This window comes from Hetaerina americana, unplaced genomic scaffold, assembly GCF_022747635.1.
Source record: "Hetaerina americana unplaced genomic scaffold, ioHetAmer1.1.p SCAF_5, whole genome shotgun sequence".
NCBI lineage: Eukaryota > Metazoa > Arthropoda > Insecta > Odonata > Calopterygidae > Hetaerina > Hetaerina americana.
In genome coordinates this window covers 667041-691735 of record NW_027287095.1, presented here as the reverse complement: position 1 = coordinate 691735, position 24695 = coordinate 667041, and the positions used below count along the sequence as shown (strand labels likewise).

The window sequence follows — 24695 nt, the reverse complement described above, 5'->3', positions numbered from 1 at the left end:
CCTTCGACTAATCTTATTTATAATGAATAAGATTAGTCGACGCGATGATACTTGAAAATTAAAATAACCCGGGAATGATTATTTTAAAATATTTGTTTAACACGGTAAAATAACCTCTTTCCTAACTTACATATCCAAAAATTATCACAGGATAAGTTAATTTAATCATTTTAATATTCATGCACTTTCTTCTAATATCGATTTCATCCAAAAATTTCGCCTATTGAACACATCTAACAGAAATATATTTCCTTAGTGTGCATCCGTACGCGCTAAGATGCTCTAGTCAGATAACCTTAATTTAAAAGGAAAAGTAATATACTGAAGAGAGTAACAGTGATTTTAAAATGTAAAATAGAAGAATAGATCAATATGCATGCATAACAAATATTCATTAGAGTTGAATAAAATTCATTGCCCATTCATTCGTCAGCGATAAGTGTCCAGCTTTAGTTTTAGTGATTAATGCACCCAATGGCTCTTAAAGGTAATGCAGGGGATTAGGCGTTGACGGAAAAGATTAAAAATTCATGGACCATGAATTACTCTTAATTGTTATCCTCCCGTATGGAGTTTCGATCCACTGCAACTCTGGAAGCAGTGCTCGGATTACAGCCGAGAATGTTGAAACCCTTAGTTGGTACGTACATTAGGAAAAGGTGAGAAACAGGTAATGGGCTCATGGTAATAGTGCTTTTTTTCTGAAATGGACTGCTTCCAAGGACGCCAGTTCATTCGTTAATTTCAGTTGAGCGTACTCCATCGATTTGATGGGTTCGACGGTTTGACTTCAATGGATGTTCGACCAGCTACACCTTCCTCAACATCTATAATTGGTCAGTGTTTTCTTCAAACGTCTTACTTTCATTTTAGTCAAACATATTTAAATTATCTACTTATGTAAAATCAATAGTTACCTATTAATTATATCGACTTGCCTAATGCATAAAATCTTCACTTTTAGAAAATTAGTACATAGATTGAAGTCGTCAAATTTCCATCTTCCGGGACGTATTTTCCAGTACTCAGCCTTTATAATTCGATTCAAATAGATGCTAGAAAACTATCTCTTAGTAGATTTTATATCTCTATCAATATGATCTCACTTTGTAGTGTCGATCCTGATTCGATTGTGCTGCTACCATTTAAGTGCCTCCACGCCTCCTTGCAAGGAAGTTAACATCACCCTGGGGTAAATTATCTGAGGTATCTGAAAGTTATCAAAATAGTGATTTTCCCTAAGCTGATATTTATTCAATTCATTTCGGTGTAAACCCCAAGGTAAAAACAAAATACTTGTTTTATACATTTTCTTTAAATCATCTCAATGCGCATCATACTAATATCTGTCAAAAGTTTCAAATAATAACATAATAATAATGTCGCCATTACCACTCCCTAAATCCAGGGATGGCAAGCAATATGAGGGGGATTGAGATCCCACAATATAAATGCAATATACACGTACAAGCAAATTTATGAAAATAATTGCTTTGGTAAAATGTATGTGTAAACATGCCTGAATAACATACGATAGTTATTACGTCCTGAAATATTGTAATTTTATTAATCTATGCTTAAAAGAAAGGATACACTTATGAGGTATTTTACGTTCAAAAATAATTTCACTATTAAATTTAGGAGTAGCAGTAGCAATGATCTTAAAACTTTACAAGTTGAAAACACGGAGATATTCGTGAGATTTTTCGATAATTCATTTGATCCCAGTTTGATATGAATATTCTATTAAAATATCACATGTCACACTATTTAAAAATCTTTATAAAATGTGTCATGTTATCTTCAATTTTTTCACGTTTATTAGTGACAGCCAAATAAATGCCAAAAGGTTAAAACAATTAACATTGTAAATATTTTTTTTAAATAAAAAATAAAATATCATACAAACTTTCATTTAATCAGGAAAATTTCAGTTAAAAATTATTCACAAATAAATACGTTCACGTCACGATATCAAAATCAGAAGCCACAGATTCTAAAACTGTGTTCTTACTTACCTGTACACTTCAAATTCATTCCCATCATAATTAAAGGAATTGAATGATAAAGTCAATATTTTCATTCCTGTATTTCACACGATATATTTAGCTTCAAAGAAAATCATAATCTTTAGAGAAATCAAAGTGATTTTTCTTTTGGCCGATAAAAAAATAGAACGCACATAATAATGAGCTTTTTCTCAAAATAATTCGAATCTTTCTAAAAAATTTGCGGTGTTGATTACAATTATAATTATACATTTAAATACCTTAAAACCATGTTTTCCTTTTGAGTTTGATGAATTGGAAATAATAGTGGAATATACGTGAGTACATGAAGATTAGATTGAACACCTATTAAAGGCACTTTACTGACCTCTTCAACTTTTCAATAATTCTGCTTCAAAAAGAGCCAGATTTGAGCAACAACAGATCCTACCGCATTTTTACGACAACACGAGGAAAATACGAATGGGATATGTTTATTATTTACGGCGTTTACGCTGTGTAGTGGCACGAAGGAGATTGGACGTGAAAGGGGGAATCCGAAGGGTTGAGATACGAAGAGAGGCGACATCCGGGATAATGGGTGTGCGGCTAGGTGGAGAGGGAGAGATGGCTGCGGGGGAAGGAAGGCTCGAGGGTGAGAGGGCATGAAAGAGATGAGTTTGTATTTTGAAGTGGGCACGCGATGCTGGGGCCAGGCGCGGTTCTTATATTACATGACCTTTGAAGCGCGCGACCGTTGGAAAAGAGGGAGCAAGTGAATAACAATTCTCGTCACCATCCCTTTTCACTCACCCACCCCCGACTGCCAAAACAACTCGAGCGAGTTAGAGCAAGGGCGAGAGCCACCACGTCCATCGAAATGGTCGCGGTACCAACACACGAAAAACAACCAGAGGAAATGACAACAGACACCAAAAGCTCCGTCCCAAGCCTAGTTCCCACGCGCCCGACCGAAGTAAAAACAGTGAGGAATACAGGGGACGGCGGCTCTGTGACGAATAAAGAAGAGCACTGAAAAATAACAGCAGCCGTGCATACGAGATGGGGCCCCGGAAGTCTTTTACTAATTCACGGCCGCGCGGGAACATCGGAGAGTCTGGCCACGGAGTGAGTCCGGAATGAAGGAAGCGACGAGAAGACGAAATGGAACAAGTAGAAGGAGGAGTGAAGAAGAGGCACTGAAAGGGGAGGAGGAAGAGGCTGGAAAAGTGAGAAATCTCCAAACCCCCATTGGTTGGTCGGGGAAGAAGGGGGGGTAAAAGGGTCGCATGAACCAGCCCCTCCTTTCTTCCCCTGCTACTGTCCACGCCGAGGGCGCACGAGTGTGGCGGCCTCCCGTATTTATATCCGCCGCGGTCGCTTTTCCTCCCCGACAGGATTCACCCTTCCTCCCTCCATCCGAAAGCGCCAGAACCCGCCTCCGAACCCTCCCCCACCGGTCCAGTCGCCCTCCCAGACGCAACTATGCTCCTGCACCATCCATCTTCCTCCTCCAGCACACTCCAAAAACGCTTCCAAAAACCCCCTCGAATCTTCCCCGTGCCCTCTCCCCCACCTTGCCTGCCTCCCTCTCTCTCCCCTCCCCACCCCATCAAACACCCTCTCTCCACCACCTCCCGCCCGCGACCCACTCCACTCCAACCCCGCACCCACTTGATACCCTCCCACGCGACCACCCCTTTCTCCTCTCCATCCCACCCTCGCTCCACCCCTGCTCACTTTACCTTGAGAGAGCAGCCTGCGGATTATTTATCACCCCCGGATCCAGTTTCGGAGCAATACCAACGGGGGTGGATGCGGGGGGTAGGAGGAGGGACGTGTTCGCTTCCTCCTCCTCTCCATGATCTCCTTTTCTTCTTTCCTCCTCTGCCGCCCACCCACCCCCCACCTCCTTCGTGCAACCCCCCTCCCGTGTTCCCTTCTGCCTTTTCGCCTCCTCGCGGCATTCGATCGAATTGCTTCAACCACCCCCTACCCCAAACCTCTCCCTCTCTCCCTCCCTCCTCCCCTCCAGTGGTCTCTTCCTCTTTTTTCTCATCCCTCGTTCCCTTTATCTTTCCGCAATATTCTCATCTCCGTGGAAGCTCTCTCACCTCAAACATGTTCATTGTTCATCTAAGGCATTTTTAATTTCTCATCCTTAAAACTTGTATCCTCTTTTGCAGAAATATCAGTGATACCACACGCAAAGATAGGACGAAAGAGGTGACACAAGGTCTTCTCGAATTCAGAGTTTCATGGCGTTTTTTTAGGTCAAAGTTCCTCGTGGGAAAGAGGTGAAGCTAAGGAAGATGATATTTCTACGCCTTTTATGAAATCTATCAAATATTTAAATATAAATCTTACTCTGTAGACCTCCACAAAGAAGTGTGTGGCAAGGAATTTTTATCGGCCAGCCATTTTGGGCAGTTTGAAATGCCGCAACCGACAGTTTTCTACAGTTGTATTTGTGACCAGTCTGAGTAAAAAAGTAGTTCATATCAATTTGTTCTAAAAATAAGTTTTCTTAACCTTTCGTCGTTGCTTCTCATACCAGTGTAATTCAGGGATAGAATTATCCCCCTCATGCAAAAGTTAAACTTCTACGATATGCATGTGTTATTGTAAATACGGAGAAATAATGCTATTTTTGTTAGTCGAACAAGAAAAAACTTTTAATAAAGAAATTATCCTCACATTGTTTTATTTTTTGTGCCAATCTAGAGAATATATCCACAAAATATATTTCAAACGCCAAGGATTTACGTATTTGTTTTTGTTTGGCATTTTCAGCTGATATAGAGTAAAAGATTGAGTGATGAATCAAGTAGTAGTAGTATTTAAGGGAAGCGACCGACTGCTGAGGTCATTTGCGCCATAGGGGATGGACAGGAAAGGATGAAGGGTGGAGAGAAACCCGGCGTCGGCATTAGCCTACTCTTAACGAAAGGCGCCAAGGGGTCCGCAGCTTAACGTCCCATCCGACGGACGGCGTACTCACTCAAAGTGCCCTCCACAAAGCATCTCAAGTAGGGATCGAGATAACTCAGAAAAATATTCAACACTGCCGGGATTTGAACCCGGGCCCTCTGGGTGGGAAGCCAGTTATGACTCAAATAACAGTATCTTATGGTATGGTATGGCTCTAACGGTATGAATGTTGTTATAAAGGCATTATACGTACATCCTTTAACATTTTCGACGAACTCGATGTGTTTTAGTAATGAATTCTTTAAGTTTGCATGCACTGTTTTTAATATTAAAAATATAATCAAGAGAAGAAGTTCCACTTTTTCTTACGTCAGTCAGACCCTAACACTCGCCCTCACTCAATCTTATAAAACGGAGGTTGCAGGAACTAAAGATGCGGAAATTTCAACTCGGGAGACCACTTTACTCTTTAAGGGGGGACAGGATGTTCCGAATGCTTACGGGATCATCTCCCGGTAGAAAAGCCGACACGTTTCTCGTCCCAAATCCTAGGCATGTTATGTGGAAAATGGACTTCTGTCCTTCGAGAAGTATTTTAAGGAACACAAAGAACAAAAACAATGTTCATCTCGACAAAAAGAAGAGAATGGTTGAGTGGGCATAGAAGAACAGATTTGAGGCGGGAGATGAGGAAGATGATCAAACCTCCATCAGCGATATCCTCTCTGTCCTCCCCCTTAACCCATGTTTTCTTCTCCTTTTCTTCCCCGTTTACCGAATCCCCACCCCTCCCCTACGCCTCCTTTTTCTCCTCGCATCCTTTCAATACTATCTGCTCTTTACCCTAAAAATCTTCAATCCTTTTTCCCGCTTCACCCTCACCTTAAACCCTATACCCAATACACGACCGACATTGAACCCATCCCACCCCGACGCTTGCCCTGGATGGAGGAGGGAAACTGGGAAGCCAAGCGAGAACAAGGCCGGATAAGCTTCCAGCATGGCCTTCACGCGCAACACTTTTGGGACAATGTACGTGCTTTCGATCCTTCGAGATTAAAAAGAATATAAAGTAGGAGGATCGCCACGTCAATAGATCTTTTACTTGCGAGCTTACGCCATGCATGTTTGCATTGCTCTTGAATTGCCCGTCTCGTGAGCATACGCTAGGCGCATTAGGGAGATGAGAGGGGATGGAGAATAGTCCGTATATTTTATAATCCTCGAAGTGGGGCGTGTGAAAGGCCAAGCCCGCGAGACAGAAAAATCATAGCGCTCCGGTAGCCTTGGCCAACCACGAAGCTCGCGCGAGAGTTTGCTGGCTTTATGAGTACGCGGCCGCCCTCTCTAATTCCGGTCGAAGCCCCCTGCACATCCGCAATTCATCCGACCCGATTCGTGGATACACACCGGGGGTGGGGGGCAAAAGCTCCCGACTGGATGGGATTATGCCTATTGTTATGTGGAGGAGGGGCGAGTCCAGGCGCCAGTGCCATTTTTCCTTTATTTATCAAAGTTTGTCGGCAACCCCGGTTATTTTTTTCACCTCCCTACGTGCATCATTCCACGTGCGTTCTATCACTGAATATATCCGTGCATGCAAGTCGTGAGCCAATGGATAAAACTTTTCAGCGGTTTCAATCGATGAGTCTCGGAACCCAAGCTCAGAAGCGAAGAGGTAAGGCGTGTATGAAGCAGGAAAAGCTTCCGGTAATTTGATGCGCTGGCTTCATGAATAAGAGTGGCAACACAAATAGTTTGTTATCTATGCTAAGTTGCCAGCGGCTTACACTTGCTTTGAACAAGTGGATATCTCGATCTTCGTATCCAATGTCGTGAACTGTAAGTTTTGCATTAAATTTCTCATTAAAATGTAAATCAATCTGGGAAGTGAAGTCAAAACTGTACTTGCGTTTAATTTATACGTATTAAGCCCAGACAAGCATATGTATTTTATACTATAAATATTTGAGATAAATGCTACTGGACATAAAACATGAGCTAGGTTATTCCGAAATCAAAAATTCAGGACGCTTTATATTTTTACTCCCCCCTTATTAAAAACCAATTTTCATGCGTTGGGTGTTTTCTATGATTTAACATATAAACGAGGGCCACTCAATCAGATCTCTTCCAGGGTGTTTTGTGACAAATACTGAAAATTTTCAACTCTTTGATTATTTGAGGGCATAATACTTTTGTTCTTTTTCCACAAAAAGCTCATCGCGTAGGTATTAATGGATGCAAAAGTTCTTAACCTTTCCATTTATTCGGAGAATAAAATCGTCCGGAAGTAAATTAAATTTCGTCAGATTCGATGGAAATAGCCAGTAGCTCTCTGCACGAAGTCACCGATTTCCTCGGGCGACTTAACCATGTGACTCTGGAAATCAGGGTATTAAATTAGATTGGGCAATCACAGTGGAAGAGTACATGACGTACAAGAGTTTTTCAGTCGAAAATATGTCTAATAAATATAAAATTCGGCAATTTAACGTGGTAAATATTTCAAAAAGTTAGGTTACTAACGTTTAAACACTCCCTGCTTGGAAATAAGTAACTCAGATATCCATCGCACTTTTAAAATAATATTATTATTATTAATAAATAAGGTCGCCTACCAAGACAATGCACAATATTTCCTGTCAAGAGTTACGGAAATTTTCGGCTTATTACACAATGATACATTAATTAAAGCACCCCTAAGAGCTTTAATAAACATTTCCAATCGTAAATTCATTCCCAGTTTTATTTTTGGCTCGACTATTATGCATCTGTTAATTAACCAAAAGTCCCGATTTGTATACACATTGAGTAATGCGAACACCTTGGTACAAATTCCCACGTAAAATGATTGACAACCAGTTTCAAACAAATAAATGAAATTCTTGTAAATATCAATGTATCATTTAAGCGGAAGTCGATAGCAAGAAGCTTCTTCCTTGATAGCTAAAGGAATATATAAACTTATGGTCGGCTTCCGATGTTGACCGTCAATTTTACTTAGCGCGTGAAGATGTTTAACCCGCTTACGATGAATAAATGGTAGGGCATTGAGTGAATTGTAAATATTTTCTCAGCTTATTTCATGATAGCAAATCCGATAAAAACATTTTTCCAAGTCTGAGATATTGGATCGATGGTGAATTCTTTCCCCTCAGCCAAAACACTGAAGATCCAAAAATAACTCACCCCAGGGTTTTCATCGGCATGGCATCGAGTATCGAATGCCTAGGTGCTCCTGTGGCAATCCATTGACTAAAACTCATTGGTACGCATCTAGCTCCTCCGGCTCTTCATCAAATCTCGGCATTCGACCCTGCCTCCCTTCTCCCTCCGCATCGTTTTTTCCAAAGCAATCTCAGCACATCCCTTACGAACGGCACCCCATTTACCAACCCTCTCCCCAGGCCGTCCCCGACCCTCTCAGGGGCACCGCTAGAAACGAGGATGAGGAGAAAGGGTGTGTGGGAAAGTCGGATTGTGGGCTTTCCGAACCCAAGGGCCTTTCCTGTTCCCCCGACCCTGATCGGTTCCACTAAGACAAGAATTGCACTGATTATCGCGTCTGCTACTCACTGAAATGAGGCTTCCTCTATATTCATTGATGGTGTTTACAGATGCATTTGTACCTCGCCAATGAGTAATCCTGCGGGGTCCTTTTGTACAACTATTCACCAGTTGTTTCACACATGCTCCATCCATGGAAGATCCATAATCATTATATATATATATATATATATATATATATATATATATATATATATATATATATATATATTTTTTTTTAAGGTAATCTACCGGTTAAGGTAGGTTTTTCGATGGACACAACTACCAAACAAATATTTTGTGGCTACTAACAAAACACAACCCTAAATTCTACTCTACACCAGGTCCCTCTTCATCTCTGAGTACTTTCTTCCGCCCTTCATCCCGTCCAACATCCCTATCCTGTTCCTTCACTTTCCTCTTTTGCCCAACATTCTACCCTCTATCACAGTCTTCAACATCCCACTGCCGGTCAACACCCCCTTCATCCACTTTTCCTGCCTCCATAGGATTGCTCCCAACAAACCCCTCTCTTCGCCCACCATACCAAGTACTTCCTCATTTGTTTTCTTCTCTGTCCATTTCACCTTCTCCATTCTTCTCCACACCCACATTTCAAAAGCCTCCAGTCTACGTCTATCCTCCTGCTTCAATGACCACGTTTCCGCGCCGTACATAGCTACGCTCCATATCAAAGTTTTTACGAGTCTTTTCTTAACATCCTTACTCAAAGTCCCCGTCATCAACTCCCTCCTCCTCGTGAAAGCCTCTTTGCCTAGCGCAATTCTTCTCCTTACGTCCCTACTACTTTGACCGTGTTGGTCCAAAACACTACCGAGATACGTAAACTGTTCTACCTGCTCTAGTTTTTGCCCTCCTATTTTAATGTTAAGCTTGCCCTTTTTCTTTCTAGAAAATCGCATAACCTTTGTTTTATTAATGTTGATTCTCATCCCATACCTGTCGCACTGAATTTCCAATTCACTCAGCAATGCTTGCAGCCCCTTGGCTGACTGACAAACTAAAGCTTGGTCATCAGCAAACCTAACTGATTTTACGAATTCCCCGCCCACTTTCATTCCTACCTCTAGTTCTTCCCATGCCTCTTTGATCATTTCCTCTGCATACAGGTTGAACAGCAACGGTGATAATGGGCAACCCTGCCTTACACCCCTTCCTAACACTGCCCATCCTGTCTCCCCGTTTCCCACCCGCACCTGAGCAGTCTGAGACATGTACAGGTTGCGGATTAGCCTCCTTTCCCTCCAATCTATTCCTATTTTCTGCAGAATACTCATTAGTTTTTCCCAATTCACTCTATCAAACGCTTTTTCGAAATCTACGAAACAGGCAAATACCTCCTGGTTGTGTTCTATATTCCTCTCGATTAATAATCTCATTACTGCAATGGCATCACGCGTACCTCTCCCCTTCCTAAACCCAAACTGATCATCCCCTAAGTAATCATTTGCCCTACTCTCTATCCTTTTGTTTATGATCCTGAGAACAACTTTAGCTGCGTGGGATATCAAACTAATTGTCCTATAGTCCTCACATGACGTGGCCTTTACCTTTTTCGGAATCGGAACTAAAACTGCTCTCACAAAGTCTTCCGGCCAGATTCCCTCCTCATAAATGCTACGGATCAGCCCATATAGCCTCTTCCTCCCACATTTCCCTAAGCATTTTAAAAGTTCCACGGGAATGTTATCTACCCCCACGGCCTTTTTTAGTTTCATCTCCCTTAATGCCCTTTCTATCTCATTGTCTAGTATGCCTGGACCTAAGCTGTCTTCCTCTACGTCATTTTCTTTTTCAATGTCTAACTTTGTAGGTCTGAGTTCTTTACTATACAGTTCTTCTATATACTCCTTCCATCTCTCTTGGATCTTTCCTGCGTCAACTATTACCTTACCCGCCTTATCGCTAACTGTTAGCATAGCTCTTCCTTTCTTACTTCCCGATAACGATTTAACTTTGCTGTACAGCGCACCGATTTCACCCTTCCTCTGGAGACTTTCCATATCCTCGCACTGCGTCTTCCACCATGCGTCTTTTGCCTTATTTGTTGCCCGCCTCAATTTATTGTTCAATTCTTTGTACTTCATTTTGCCTAATTCTGTATTTATATTCTTCCATTTTCGCCGCTCATCCATCTTTGTAATCATCTCATCCGTGATCCATGGTTTCCTAGTCCTTTTAGCGTAAACGGTTCCAATAGTGTCTTTTGCGGCTTTAGACAACCCTTTTTTGATCATTTCCCATTTTTCTTCGATAGTAATAAGCCCTTTACCATCCTCCATGATTTTCTCTACCGCCTGTTTGTATTCCTTCCTTTTCAACCCATTTAATGCTTCTACATTCCATTTTCTAACTCGCCGCCCCTGCCTTATCTTTTTGAAACGTACGCTACATTTCATAACAACTAAATTGTGGTCTGAGTCCGCATCCGCTCCCGGAAAGCTGTGGGAATTTATCACACTATTCCTAAACCTGTGTCTAACCAGGATATAATCTAGCTGATATCTTCCTGAGTCACCTGGCATTTTCCATGTATACCTGCGTCTTTTGTGGTGTCTAAACCAAGTGTTGGTGATGACTAACCCCTGTCTCCTGCAGAACTCAACTGCTTTCTCCCCGCGGTCATTCCTCGTGCCTAAACCGTAGTCGCCCACCTCATCACCATCTCTTCCTTCGCCTACCGTCGCATTCCAATCCCCCATCACTATCAAATGTTTCCCTGCAGGAACACACGCGATCATGTCCTCTAACTGATCGTATATCTTATCGACCTCTTCTTCCTTATGGTTGCTCGGTGGCATGTATACCTGAATAATAACTAAGTTCGTCGGTTCTGCTTTTATCTCCACTAGTAGTATTCTATCCGTTACCTGCTCTATGTTGACTACGCTTCTTCCTACCTCTTCATTTAATACTATGGCAACCCCTCGTTGGCTCTCGTCCCCACCGCTGTATATTATTCTATACTTATCACTCCAGTAATCCCCGCTATCTTTCCATCTCACCTCGCATAGACCTAAAATATCTATATTTCCTCTTTCCATCTCTCGCTTAACATTCTCCAATTTCCCTGTCCTCATCATTGTCCTAACATTCCACGTTCCTATTCTAACTAATTTTGTCTTCTCCTGCGTCTTCTGTCCTGCTGCTGCTGGTTTTCCCTTGCAAGGGTTTCGTGGGATGACGACCGCGGAAGCCTTGCCTCCCCCGCTGCCGGGCACGACACACGGCCGATTGGGCCGAGCCCCGTGGTTGCCAGGACTCAAAATATCTCTATTGTCCATCATATTTTTCTAGGGAATGATAATTGAGGTGGTTTCCCGTTGCCTTCCTCAATAGTGTTTTTAACGTGACACCATCACTTACTGGCCGCCCCACTGGGGTCAGACGCCATTGCAGCCGCCTCACTGAGGAACAGACGCTGCGTGGACTACCTTTCGTCTGGCTCCTAACCTTCGACCTATCTGGCATGGGTGACCCTACCAGGAGCAATAATTATTACTCCCGCCAGCACAGCTCTAGGGGTCATCGGAACGCACAAGCCCTTCCACCACGTCAAGGTTGTAGTCCGGGGAGGGATATATATATATATATATATATATATATATATATATATATATATATATATATATATATATATATATCCATTTCCGTTATCCTGAGGACACAGCAGCTTTATCAGTCGACCTTAATGCTATGCAACGCTGGTGGGACATTTGCCAATTACAATTAAGCTTAAAAAAGTGCATATTGATGATTTTTTGGAAAAAGAGCGATTCCCACCCGAAAGCCTACTGCATCGGGAACAACTAAATGGAATGTGTAGACTCGATTAAATACCTAGGCGTTACCCTCACTCACGACCACTCTTGGGTGAAACACAAACAGGGAATATGTGGATAACCTTACGAAAAATTAGGATTTATTAGGAGAGTACGGGGTAAATGTGATGAAAAGGTCAAAGAGAAATGTTATCTTCCGCTGTTTAGGCCTCATTTAGAACAAACTGCTTGCATTGGGATCTTCACTAATTTGGATTAATTACCAAATTGGATCGCGTGCAGAGGAGCTAGATTTGTAAAACCCTGTTATGATAAACAGTAGCGTATCTAAAATATTAGAGCAGCTAGGCTGGAAATCACTCACGGAGCAGAGGTTAAATAACAGATTAAAACTCTAGCATAAATTGTAAGGACGTCTCTTTGGTAGTGATGTTGAAAATGTATTATCACCCCCGTAGTACCATGCTAGGAGAGATCTGGAGAGTAAAATTAAACAGATGAAGTGTAGAACAGATGGACTTAAGACATCGTTTTGCCTCGAACGATAAGGAATCGGAATAACATTGTTCGACCGCGGTAGGGTAATATTCGGGTCCAAATTAGTCTGGTGTGTATTCACCCCCTGCCATACACCCTAACAGTGGCATGTAGGGTATTAAAATATCAAATATCGAAGATAACAACTTTTGAATGGCGTAAGAAGCATTCGTGGAGAGGGAGTTAACTAAAATTCAACTTTTCCGTAGAAAAATCGATAAAAAGAATATTTTTTTTAAAGAGATATTAGAGGAAATTAGAGATTTCATTCAGTGAGGAAAAAATACGCTTTGCCTCTTCAGTGAAATCCACGTAACGATACAGCTATGAGAAAAAGTGGCGCTTGCACAAAATTATTTCAAAATAAAATTGGCACTGGTAGGAAAATAAATAGCATTTCAAAATGCCGAATTAAAACCATTCCAACAGCGAGTAGGCACACATAAATTTTACGTGTGGCACTAAATAGAGCATTTAATCGCCTTCAAATTAGCGCGGCTGAGACGGAGCTCGACTCTAGGAGTAATCAGGAAAAGCACTGAGCCGCGTGGCTTTTTAGTGTCTCGCGAAAGATTAAGCTGCACCGAGTACATCCTCCACACTCGCGGGCCGCGTATCCGCCCATAAAAATTATAAAGACGGTGTGGAAATGTGAAGCATGGCTCTTTGGATGGAGGAAGGACGTTAAAGGAAAACGAGGGAGGTGGAGGCGAGGGAGGCAGAGGAGGAAAGAGTGTTTGCGATGTGGCGGAGATAAGTGAAGAAGGAAAGGAAAGGAGGAGGCAGCGGTGGAGAAGGGGAGGAAGGAGGCGGAAAATAATGAAGGAGAGAGAAGTGAGAGGGAGGAGAGGAGAGGGATTCTGGAGGACCGCGAGAGATTAGAATCTGAATGGTGGGGGAAAGAGAGGGAGATATAAGGAGAAGGAAGGAGGAGGAGTCGAGGCTAAAGAGAAGCTTCTGAAAACAAGGAGTGGGAGGAGCTCCCTTTCGTAATTGAAAATTCTCGGCACTGTGTTACCGTTTTCTCAAAGTTCGATTTCCGAGTGCTGGGAAGAAATAGGAGGAGGATTCGGGGTATTATGAGAGGAGAGGGTGATGAGGGAGGGAGAGGGGGGGGAGAGGGAGGAAAAATGGTACCAAGACGAGGAAGACAGAAATCTGACGACGTGGCGAAGGAATGCGGTGGATAGGAGGGAAGAGAGCGTTGGAGTAGACAGGGAGAAGGCAGTTCAGATAAGTGGAAAAGGTTCACTTTCTCCCTTCATCCTTCTCCGTTTAATCTTCCTTTAACGGGTGCTCCTTTAAAGGATGAGTCGGAGAAAAGCGACAAGCTATTCATTTAAGAATATTTATTTTTCAATTTGAAGTATCTGAGGATTCATAAAACAAATTCCACGGTGGAATGAAATGTTTTATATAAATACGTTCGACGGCGCCAAAAGAAAACACATGACGTGATACTTTTATTGACCACAAATAAGCGTGGGAAATTTTGAAGACAATCATCTGTTGTGATAAAACTCGTAAAAAAGAGTATTTTTTTCAGTCTAATTGTCTCCTCTTATCGTGCCTAAGACATCCTCGGATTTTTAAAAAAATAACAAACATTGCAATATTTTTATTAGTAACAAATTCCAAATGTTAAAATAAAATCATGTCATTCATACCCTGTTTAAGGTGTAGATGATTTTTTTTGAGGGACGGGTCTATTAAAGAGTCAGCCATATCATTCTTACAAAAAACACCAACGTAACAAATATAATGAATCCAGGATATTAACACCTAACGCTGGTGGGATAGATGCGGACAATTCTGGGTCTGGAATCCGGCCGGACTCTTAGACTCCAAGCGGACCCCTGTCCTATAGCAACGAATGCAACATTTTTCAAGGAAATAACAATTTTTATCATGATACGTTCTGGCTGAAATGCTTCTCATGATTGCGGAGTATAATTTGAATTAAGTTATCACCATCGACGAACGCGATATGTCTGTTTTTCATCAATAAACAGATTTCTGTAGCTATAATTATGCATTTCTTCGCATTTTAAAATTTGGATTCGCAATGGGGATGTGGAATCACAACTTATGGATGAATTTTGCCCCACTTAAGTCATGCAAGAATAATATCCTCTAGTACTATTGTAGGGCAATGTCAGACTCACCGCCCACAAAATACGCGGTTAGTAAGTTTAACACTATCTTGCAGGCGTATATTATATCACACAAACTTTGAACCAAAGTATTACAATTATTTGAGCATATATTTGAGGCATACAAAATTTGGTCTTTTCGGAGACATTTCCCTTGTCGGAGAATGACAAGCAAACGCAAGTTATCGTTCCTTCCATGATGCGATGGATTCGTGCTTCGGGGAAATTCTTAAGTATGAGGATCGCTAAAATTGCAAATCGATACGACAGAGATTTTGCATAAACTTGGATTATTTATTCATTAATTTTGGACGTCGCGCAGTTTTGAACGATTACAGATTCAGGCAAAGCAGTTTCCATCCCGCTCATCTCCCGGTCAGACATCATTCCGCACCCTCCCCACGCCTTAAAATCCCATCTCTCTTGCTCCCACACCCCACGTATTTCGCGCCAGCCACCGCCTTGCTTCTTTCCCAACATCTCGCAGACGACCTTGCCCACCCACCCTTTTTCGCCCCGCGCAGCGACTCTCTGACCCCCGAGGATCCCAAAACCCTTACCCCTCGCAACATATCCAATATCTCCCCGCCTATACCCGATCCCCAACTCGTAGGCAGAAGTCGGCGTGCAGTCATTCTGTCCTCTTTAAGGGAGAACATTGCCACCCACGGGTTGTCCTTCTTCCTGGATTGTGATTTCATCCAAATCGCACTGGGATTCGTAGCTTCGGTTCCATAACACGACGACCTCGTCTCAACCGATGAATGCAGCTAATTGTAAGTGTAGGCGCGGGAGGCATCGCAGGCTACCCTTAGATCCCGTTCATTTTCTCCGCGTACCGTGTCATTTGCGTCTTTGTTACCATCGGTCGAGTGCTCAAAACAGGTTTGTTTTCGCGTATGAACGAGCATTTTCTTGGGATTATACGAGTTTGTGACCATCAGCCTTACCGAAGATATTATGTCATATGGTTTATTATTATTTATTATTCTAAAGTATGGGGTGGTAATAGTGACGAGCCTCAATACTATAAGAATAATAATAAGCTCAATGAATTCTAGGAACTTAATGACAGAGACGACTAAATAACGAAGGGGAAAACCTATTATAATTATCCCAAGATATAATCATAGTTTCATATATCTATTGCCGAGATTTACTATAAACATTACAAGTAATTCAACAAAAGAGCTATTAATAAAATTCGCATGCTATGAATAGCATTTATGATGAGACCATAAGTCTCTTGCAGGCATATATCCTGTTGCGCATTATTATTTGAAATTTCAGATTCCCATATTAGCACAATATTTTATGGATACGTATGATTCTTCGACGGAGATGTGCACATATAATAAATTATACACTAACGTCACATAAGACGTCGATTATATCCAAGCTTGAAATTAGCAATTCTACTGACTACCTCAACTACGGGAAGAATAGGTTTCATACGATGTCTGCAAAGGTTATTATTGATCGGTCCTAATTTAGCACCCTACCATTATATTTTGTCTTAATTACAGTTTCAACCATTACAAATTTGACACCATACCTGGGAAATACTCCACGCATTCAAGTCAACTCCGACGGACATATCACGCTAGACAAGGTTGATAATTTCGAATCAGAGTTTGGAGGAAGTTGCATTCGATAAATCACTGAAAAAACTGATTACTTTTCGTGGATACCTCAGATGGGCGCCCGATTTCTAGATGCCAGTTATGCCAATTTGAGAAATCAAAATCGCGGATTTCTGGCATATCGGACAAGGATGATAAATAGTATCCGAGGATGATGGGAGATAGAAGCTGGGTTGGCCGAAAAAAAAGAGGTGAGAATCCTTTATTGGAAAAGAACGATCCCATTCACCGAGCTCCCCCCCTCTCTCTCTCCCCCGCACTTAATTACCAACCCACCCTCTCACCCACAACTTCCGGGGGATGCAGCTGGCGTCCCAGGCACCCTTCCTACTACATCAGACGCATCTTTGGGCTCGGCTCTCGACTCTCTCCCCTACCGCACAGAGGTGAGGAGTCCTAGAGAGGACGGTGGGAAGAAACATGAGGAGTAGGAGGCCTCCCCTTATTAATGAATGGGATCACTCTTTTTCGCAATGGAAGCGACCCCATTCATTCATCACGATCAGACGTACAAAGAAAGAGGGGGAAGCTCCGAACCCAAACGCCCCCTTTCCCATCTCCCCATCCCAATCTCCCATCACGCGACCCCTATTCCCCAATCTCCAGGCTATACTACCCCTCTGCGGCGCCTCATCCCTCCCGGTGCAAATTCCTCCGCTACCCGCACCCCTCACCCACTCTAACTCGCATACATGCGACATTCCACCGACCTCCGAACTCCCCGATCGAGGACACTGTGTGCCCCCTGGGCGAACACCCTATACCCGCGATATCGAGTCCCTCTGGCGGAAACACGCCAAATCAAACCGTTTTTATCGGGAGTGCTTTTTAGGGGCGGGGAGGGGGCGCACTCGCGCGAACCCCGACTGGGGATGGGGTCGACGGGGGAGGAGGAGGGGGGGTGAAAAGGGGAGGGGGATCTGAAAAGCTCGACCACGAGGGGTCCTCCAACCGGAGGATCTAACCTCTCTTTCGGAGCTGCATGTGCCATGTTGGCAGCACTGTGCTTATATATCGAGCGTCGGTGAGGTTGGGGCGCGGAGTGGGGTGGCACTGGGAAGATGAAGGGAGGCGTTGGAGGGGGGGAGAGAGAGAGAGCGGAGAAGGAGCGGGGGTGGAAGCGGGAAGGGGAGGGAGTGTGGGTGGGGGATGGGGGAGAGAGTCCTCCCTCTCCCGGACAACGACAGTACGCGGGAAGCCGTGGTCCGCCGAGGAGCCGCCAAGTCGTCGGCGGGAAGACGACGACGAGGCGGGTGAGCGGGCGGTAGGCGGCGGCGGCGTGTTCGCGCCGTTTTGGCGGCGTGAGGGAGGAGCGTGCCCCCGGGGGGCGGCGCGATGGAAGGCGGAGGGGCGGAATCCAAGGAGGCCCAGCTGGCCCAGGAGGAGGTGAGATGACCCGCCGGGGAGGAGAGGGGGGCGGTGGCCGGCGTAGGTGGAAAGTGAGACGTTGAACGCGTGCGGTGAATTCACGCCTCTCGGAAGGGGGGAGGGATAGAGTGAGGAGGGGTTGCTCACTCCTCCTCTCCCCCGCGGAGGTTAAAAGCCAAGAGCCCCCACTTCGGATACCCTCCTACATACACACTCGCCTCCACCCCCTCCCCCCTTGTGAACGTTTCCTTTAAACCATCGCGGGCGGGGACGAAAATTCAACAAACAATTTATTTTCGCCAACTAAGGGAATTAATGCGTCTATTTATCGCTGCCGTCACCTCCTCCACGTGAATTCACTCCGCAAATGAGAAAAAGGACGGTTGCGCTCGATTCTCGTTCGTGTGTGTGCGTGTTCAGAGTGCGCTTGGATCGGTATCGGAATGCGCGTGTGTGGCGCGATTGCCGAAGTGGCCGAGGCACGCGTATAGCGATCCGCGGTCGGCCCTTCGGCTTCGCGTGATCTCTCACCGCCGCACGCAACAGTGATCGGGGAGGGGATCTCTTTGCCTTCCGTGGCACTCCAACGGTCGGAGAAGCCGTTCTTGTCCCTCTCTCTCTCCCTCTATCCACCCTTCGTCTTCGCTTCCAATTTTCATTTCCACCCCCTATTACCTGGCACTTTTTCCCGACGTCTAAACGTCTTCTTTCATCCGTTCAACCCACGTTCCTTGGCATACATCTATCAGATTTTGAGGAAGAGCTTTCATCAGGAAAAGGAGGAAGTTACATAGCAAAAATATTTCTAGAGAAATAGCCACTGGATTGGAATTGTTTTTCGAGGAAATCGTTTGATTAAAGATTGGGAATTGAATAAAGCGATTATCAGGACCATTGCCATTTCTATCAAGATGGAAAAAATTGGTTCCCTCCAAGAGGACGGACCTTGAGAAAGAAATTGATCAAATATTAATTGAAATATTGACCTAAAATGTAACAGAGTACTGTAGAGTTACTGATATACCCATTGCAACAGAATACACATATCTGTGAATTCTTACCCTTTATTTTTTGAATTAACCGACCACGGTTTCGTATATTTGGTATCATCAGTGCACATTGGTATAAGTACAAGTTGTAAAAAATATGTTTGGTATATTTTCATCGTGCAGGGTGCACATTTTCATAGTCTTTTATTTCTTATCGTGGATATTTGATATGTTCACAAAGTGACGCAAGACTCAGTATCTTACATGCTAATATACTTTGGAGATATTAATGAAAACACTGAACTAGTGTGAAAGAGAAATATGAATATGGATGGTTTTTGATATACCGTTGGTATATAATATGTTATTTGGATTAGAATAACAGAAGTTGTCAAAATATTGAGCTAGATTATTTCCGATGAAACATTTTCCAAAAGTGTATGTTATTTCATAGAGGGGAAAAGCTTTGCCAAATTAAAGACGAAAATACCAGAGGAAGAAGACAAAAACGTTGATATAAAATATATCAATTAATTCAACTTTCGTACTAAGTATTCTCGTCTATAATACACCTTAGTGCGCTCCCACATGGACATAATATTTTATTCCTCGCGGTTATTCATTATCAAGAAAAAACGTCGCTGCATAACATTTGAAGTTCACTAATGAAGGTACCATGCAGCAGGAAATCCTAGAATTTTAGTAAAACATTATATATTTTTAGTGTTTGTCTTGCACAACAATTGCCATGCGTGGAAGGAGTTTTTTTTAAAGCAAATAAATTAATTGGGACGGAACGTGTGCAGATCCTCATGTACGAATTCAACGCCAAATGGCTTTAATACCTGAGGGCGATACAATTGGTATTCAATCCCATTACGGTCCTAATTTCTGATACATGATTATGACTTTTGAGATCATATTCACGATAATCTACAATGGCAACCGACTGTGGCACCTTTGGCACTTTCCCCTGAGATGAGGACATTTCCAACACCGATTTCCTCTCTTCTGTGATCATTCTTTTGCTCCTCTTTTCCCATTCCGCGTCAATTTACTCACCGACGAGCGAATGACCACAGCAGACAAATGTCGCTAACAAAGAGACTGAGTTTAACGGATTTGATTCCCTAGCACTGACAATAGCATCTATGATTCAGTGCGAGGACGTATTCTAGCGAGCGCACTCGCGCAAACATCCACCGTGAATGCCTTCTCGTTGCCCCATGCAATTGAATTCGGTCACTCCTTCCGACATTCAGAGCGCATCCTCAGGGCGAAAGGGTAAATAAACGGGTATGTGGAGTGATTCCGTTTTCCAGCTCTTCCCGAGCACTCCAAACCCTTCATCCCTCACCGCTTCCTCCCCTTTTGTCCTCATCTAAGCAATTCTTACTTCGAAAATACTTCATGCGTAATGAGCCAAACGGCTCCAGAGCTGTGAATCAATTGTTCTATTTCCACTTCACAGATCAAGCTATCTACATTTACAAAATACACCGTGGGCCGCAGCAGGAACGACTGCCACCTGCAAACTTTCCTTTTACCACCCGAAATACGCCATTGCATGTCCCCTCGACTGTATCAGGGATCTTTTCCGCAAAACTAAAACACAGGTGCTACTAATCGCAAAATTTCCATTATAGTGAGGAATATATGGAATCATATTCATTCCCGTGCTTTGAATATTGAAGAATATTTAGGAACTCTGGTGGCCGATAAAGATTGAAAATAAATTATTTTTTTAAGTATTAAAATCCCAGTAGAGTAACTCTAGTAGGTTATGTTTTGTCATGTCAAAAGGAGGATTAATTTTTTTTTGTTGACTGTCAAACTTCTAAATTGACATGAATAACTTCATTGGATCATAAATTTCCAGACCGTTGAATAATCTTCTTAGCAGCTCCTTAAACGATTTTTTGCAAAGCTCTTCCGCACAAACGGTGTGATTTATGGCTCGAAAACCTTTTTTTTACCAACCTAGCAAGATAAAGAAAGCGCCGCATATGTTCATCTATTATGAACTATATTTTCCTTCCGAAAAGTTAAGGAAACTTTTCTTTTTACATTTCGTCAAGAAAGGAACATCCAAAACTAAATGCTTACATTTGCTCAGTCCGTACAAGTGCTATGATGCGCCGGGAAAATTGCAAATTGCGCTATGACTTCGGAAGATTGTCTACGTTGAAATAATTTAAAATTACTATTCAAAATAGCAATTACTAATCCAAACAGCATATTAATAGTTGATTCAGCAAACCTTTTATGCACAATTACAGAGTGATAGCAATTGTTTTATATCCAATTAGAGGTGTATGACCAACACGACCATGAATTGTCATTCGATAGGAATTGTACTATTTATGCAGCATACGAACCAATTCGATAATTGGTAAAAATAGATATTCATATTCGTGAATAAATTGAAGTTAAACATTAAATGTATGCATCAAACTAGTTGTACCGACTCCCACTTTCAAATTCTCAAGCGACCAATATAATAATTTTTAGGATTGAAATAATACAATTTTGAAAGTTTTCAGACCAGTGGAAATTAGGTTAGTCATTCATCTATGCATAGATATCAAGCAAAATGAATAGAGTTTTTGTAGGATGTTTCTCCATCTGATTTTACAAATCCGATTAGGATCTAATTCACGGATCATTGGGATTTACGGATGCCACAGAACTCTGCTTCAAACAGAGCGTATAAAAATATTCTTATTTGACTGTGTCTGCGTTTTCTGTCTAAGCCGTTTAGTTATTACTATGATAACACCAGTTAGGCTTTCTAAGATGCCTTTCCCACCGATGGGAAATATTTTATTAAAAGACTCAATTATAACAACTGTATTGATTTGACTCATTTCAACTGTATTGATTAATTATTAAGGAGAGTAGGTTTAATTAATTAATAAATACCTTTTCTCAATGCGTGCAAAGTTCGGTGAGCGTTAAAACCGGTGTTTCCTAATACTCCAGAGTATAATATTTCTGTCACTTAAACTAGATAAAATTAATCTCAAATTGTGTAATAAATTCTTCTCCTAGAGGATCTTGGTTTTGTTGTGGACCAGTTTAGTGTGGTTATGAAATGTTTCCTGAAATGAGACATCAGAAAATGTCGTAACATTTCGTCGCAGAAATATTTCAAATGTTATCACGTTATTTTTGGGGATATATAATTTCATCTGGATAACTGATCATTCGCATAAAGGCTCCTCGTACCTCGACCGTTTTTTTTTAATTGATTATTGTAACTGTCTATCCTTTATTATGCAAATCGCCAATATAACCTCACTTAACTTTTACTTATCCATAAATCACATATCATGTGTCAGGAAATCGTTCGACAGAAAACATCTAATTGATCGGTATCACCATTACTTGAGTCGCCCTTGAGCGGCATAATATTGGGTAAAAACCTTCTAAGGGGCCATTAAAATTTTTAAATTCTTAAAAATTTATCAGAGACATCAGGTTACGGATTATTACACGTCTATAAACTTACCACTGAAATTGCTTGAAAGGCGAAAAAAAATCCAATAGGTGATCAGGCAGAAGCATATGGAATTGACACACATTAATTAATGTAAAGTGTACTCCACCAATCAAGATTTGTTTTTTATTGATCAACTACTTAGGTACGGCTAAATTTCTAAGCCTCGACTAACCGATACTATGTGAATACACCAAAACTTGAATTACAAGAAACCATTCTTCTACCCCGAACACTTCCTCCTTTCATTCCATCCAATATGTTCCTATTGTGCTCCTGCGACCTCTTTCGTGCCTTTTTTAAAATTCTCACAACAACCCTCTCCTCCCCTATTTACTCGATCCCCCTCTATATCAATATCTCCAAAGCTTCCAATATTTCCTTATCTCTAGTTTCTGAGATCAATTTTCCGATTCGTGCAGTCCCGCACTCAATATTAAGTATGTCTTTTCGTTAAATGTTTTCATGTGGTCCCAACCATCAACTTCCATCTTTCTGCACAAGTTCCTCAGTCTAATGCCATTATTTTTGATGCTCTTAATTGTATAAAATTAATTTCCTCTTTGTAACGATCAATTGTGAACCTACCGGTGCTCTTGTGTTTAAACTCTTTCAATGAAATATCCTCATTTTTAGACGGGGTTCAAAACCACCACCTCTAGGTCAGAAGGAAAGTGCACTGTCCACCGGGGGAATCCGATCGACGATATATATGCCTTGTGTGCAACGGAAATCGAATTTTCGAAAGGTAGGAAGGCACAGTTATAAGAGCTAAGTACTAACAGGAGAAAAATGACACCAACTTGAACAATTCCTGTAATTTAGATAAGATTTTAATCTATGGAAATAAAAGTATGGAGATTAAAATTATTAGGGAAAATAAGACATTTTAAAAATATTTTTTTATAATTAAAATTATTTAAACTAACTTTGGAGACCTTAAGTTGAGGGAAACCGAGGATGTTATTCGAAACACCACTTAGATAGCGACGTAGTAAGGGAATATGGTAGGGAAGAATTTCCTCTGAGGTTCGGGTTTGGATGAAATGGAGGAAATTAAAGTTAGTTGAAGTAGAAAGGAAATTTTAACTTGATATTCATTAGAAAGAAAATAAATCAATTAGGTGAAATACACAGGAGATGAATACACAGAGGGCGGGTTGGGTGTATTGAGTGGAAGTGCTATATGCTATGAAATCATTGGACGGGAGAATAATTGGAATTGGAACGTGATACGTACTTCAGATCAAGCAAATTAAATCAGGAACACAATATATAGCGTGGGAAATAAATTACGCTTGCAAATATTTTATGTACTCTTCCTTTATATTTCCTATTTGTGCGATTCATGAAGATATGGATGAAATGATGAAAGGGCACTGTAAATTCTTCAGGCTAACCGTTAAATTGATAGCAGCCCAAATTACCGCATAACAGGCCTAGGCATAATATAACTGGTAAGGAAAACGCAATTACTTTGTAAAATATCAATCATTGCTCCAAATTCGTCACGTAACATGCTTTGGTAAAAATAATCCATATTTATCAAAGTCAGGAACGGGTCATTATCTTAGTAGGGCACGGGTACGCTTGTAGAATAGGGGAAATATCCCGATAAGGCGTATGATTTAATGCCGTGGTTGTAAGTAAGGAAAATCGTCTCTATAAATCAACTGAATCCAAATTAGGAAAAAGCAAATAACGATCCAAATTATCATCTGAACCGATATTTCACCGCATAAATTCCACTTTTTTAATGTAAACTGTGTTTTCTCATAAAACTTTTCTAAATTTCACGCACACCACGAATATATAATATATATATAGTATATATATATATATATATATATATATATATCCATATATATCCATATATATCCATATATATATATACTTACACAAACACATATATATGCATATATATATATATATATATATATATATATATATATATATATATATATACACACACACATATATAGTCACCCAGTGAGTCAGTCATTTGCGGTTCCTCAGATGCGATGACTGTCATCGCATTATATTTCCACACTTTCAGTCCCCGAAAGTTGTCCGGTGACAATATTAATGAATCGACTTATTAAACACAAACACATAAGACGTGAAAATAACGTCAGGGAAACTGAACTACTCGCCATGGTTCCTCAAGGGCAAGCTATAGAAATTTCTCCCATTCTTTGGCCGAAATAGATGACTGCATTTTGTCCTCTCAGCCAT

The 24695-nt window shown here is 41.7% G+C and overlaps 1 protein-coding gene across 3 annotated transcripts in view; it reads left to right on the top strand.

Annotated features, from left to right (window-relative positions):
• Nucleotides 1-24695, top strand: part of Dpp10 (Dipeptidyl peptidase 10) — a 227024-nt gene that overhangs the window by 116654 nt on the left and 85675 nt on the right. The window contains exon 1 of one of the 3 annotated variants that reach the window (XM_071591691.1): nucleotides 17818-17990. The exons of the other annotated variants lie outside the window; for them this stretch is intronic. Coding sequence (XP_071447792.1) covers nucleotides 17940-17990 — 51 coding nt within the window. The 5' untranslated portion in view covers nucleotides 17818-17939. Of the gene's footprint in view, nucleotides 1-17817; nucleotides 17991-24695 lie in introns of those variants that run through there. 3 annotated transcript variants of the gene reach the window in all.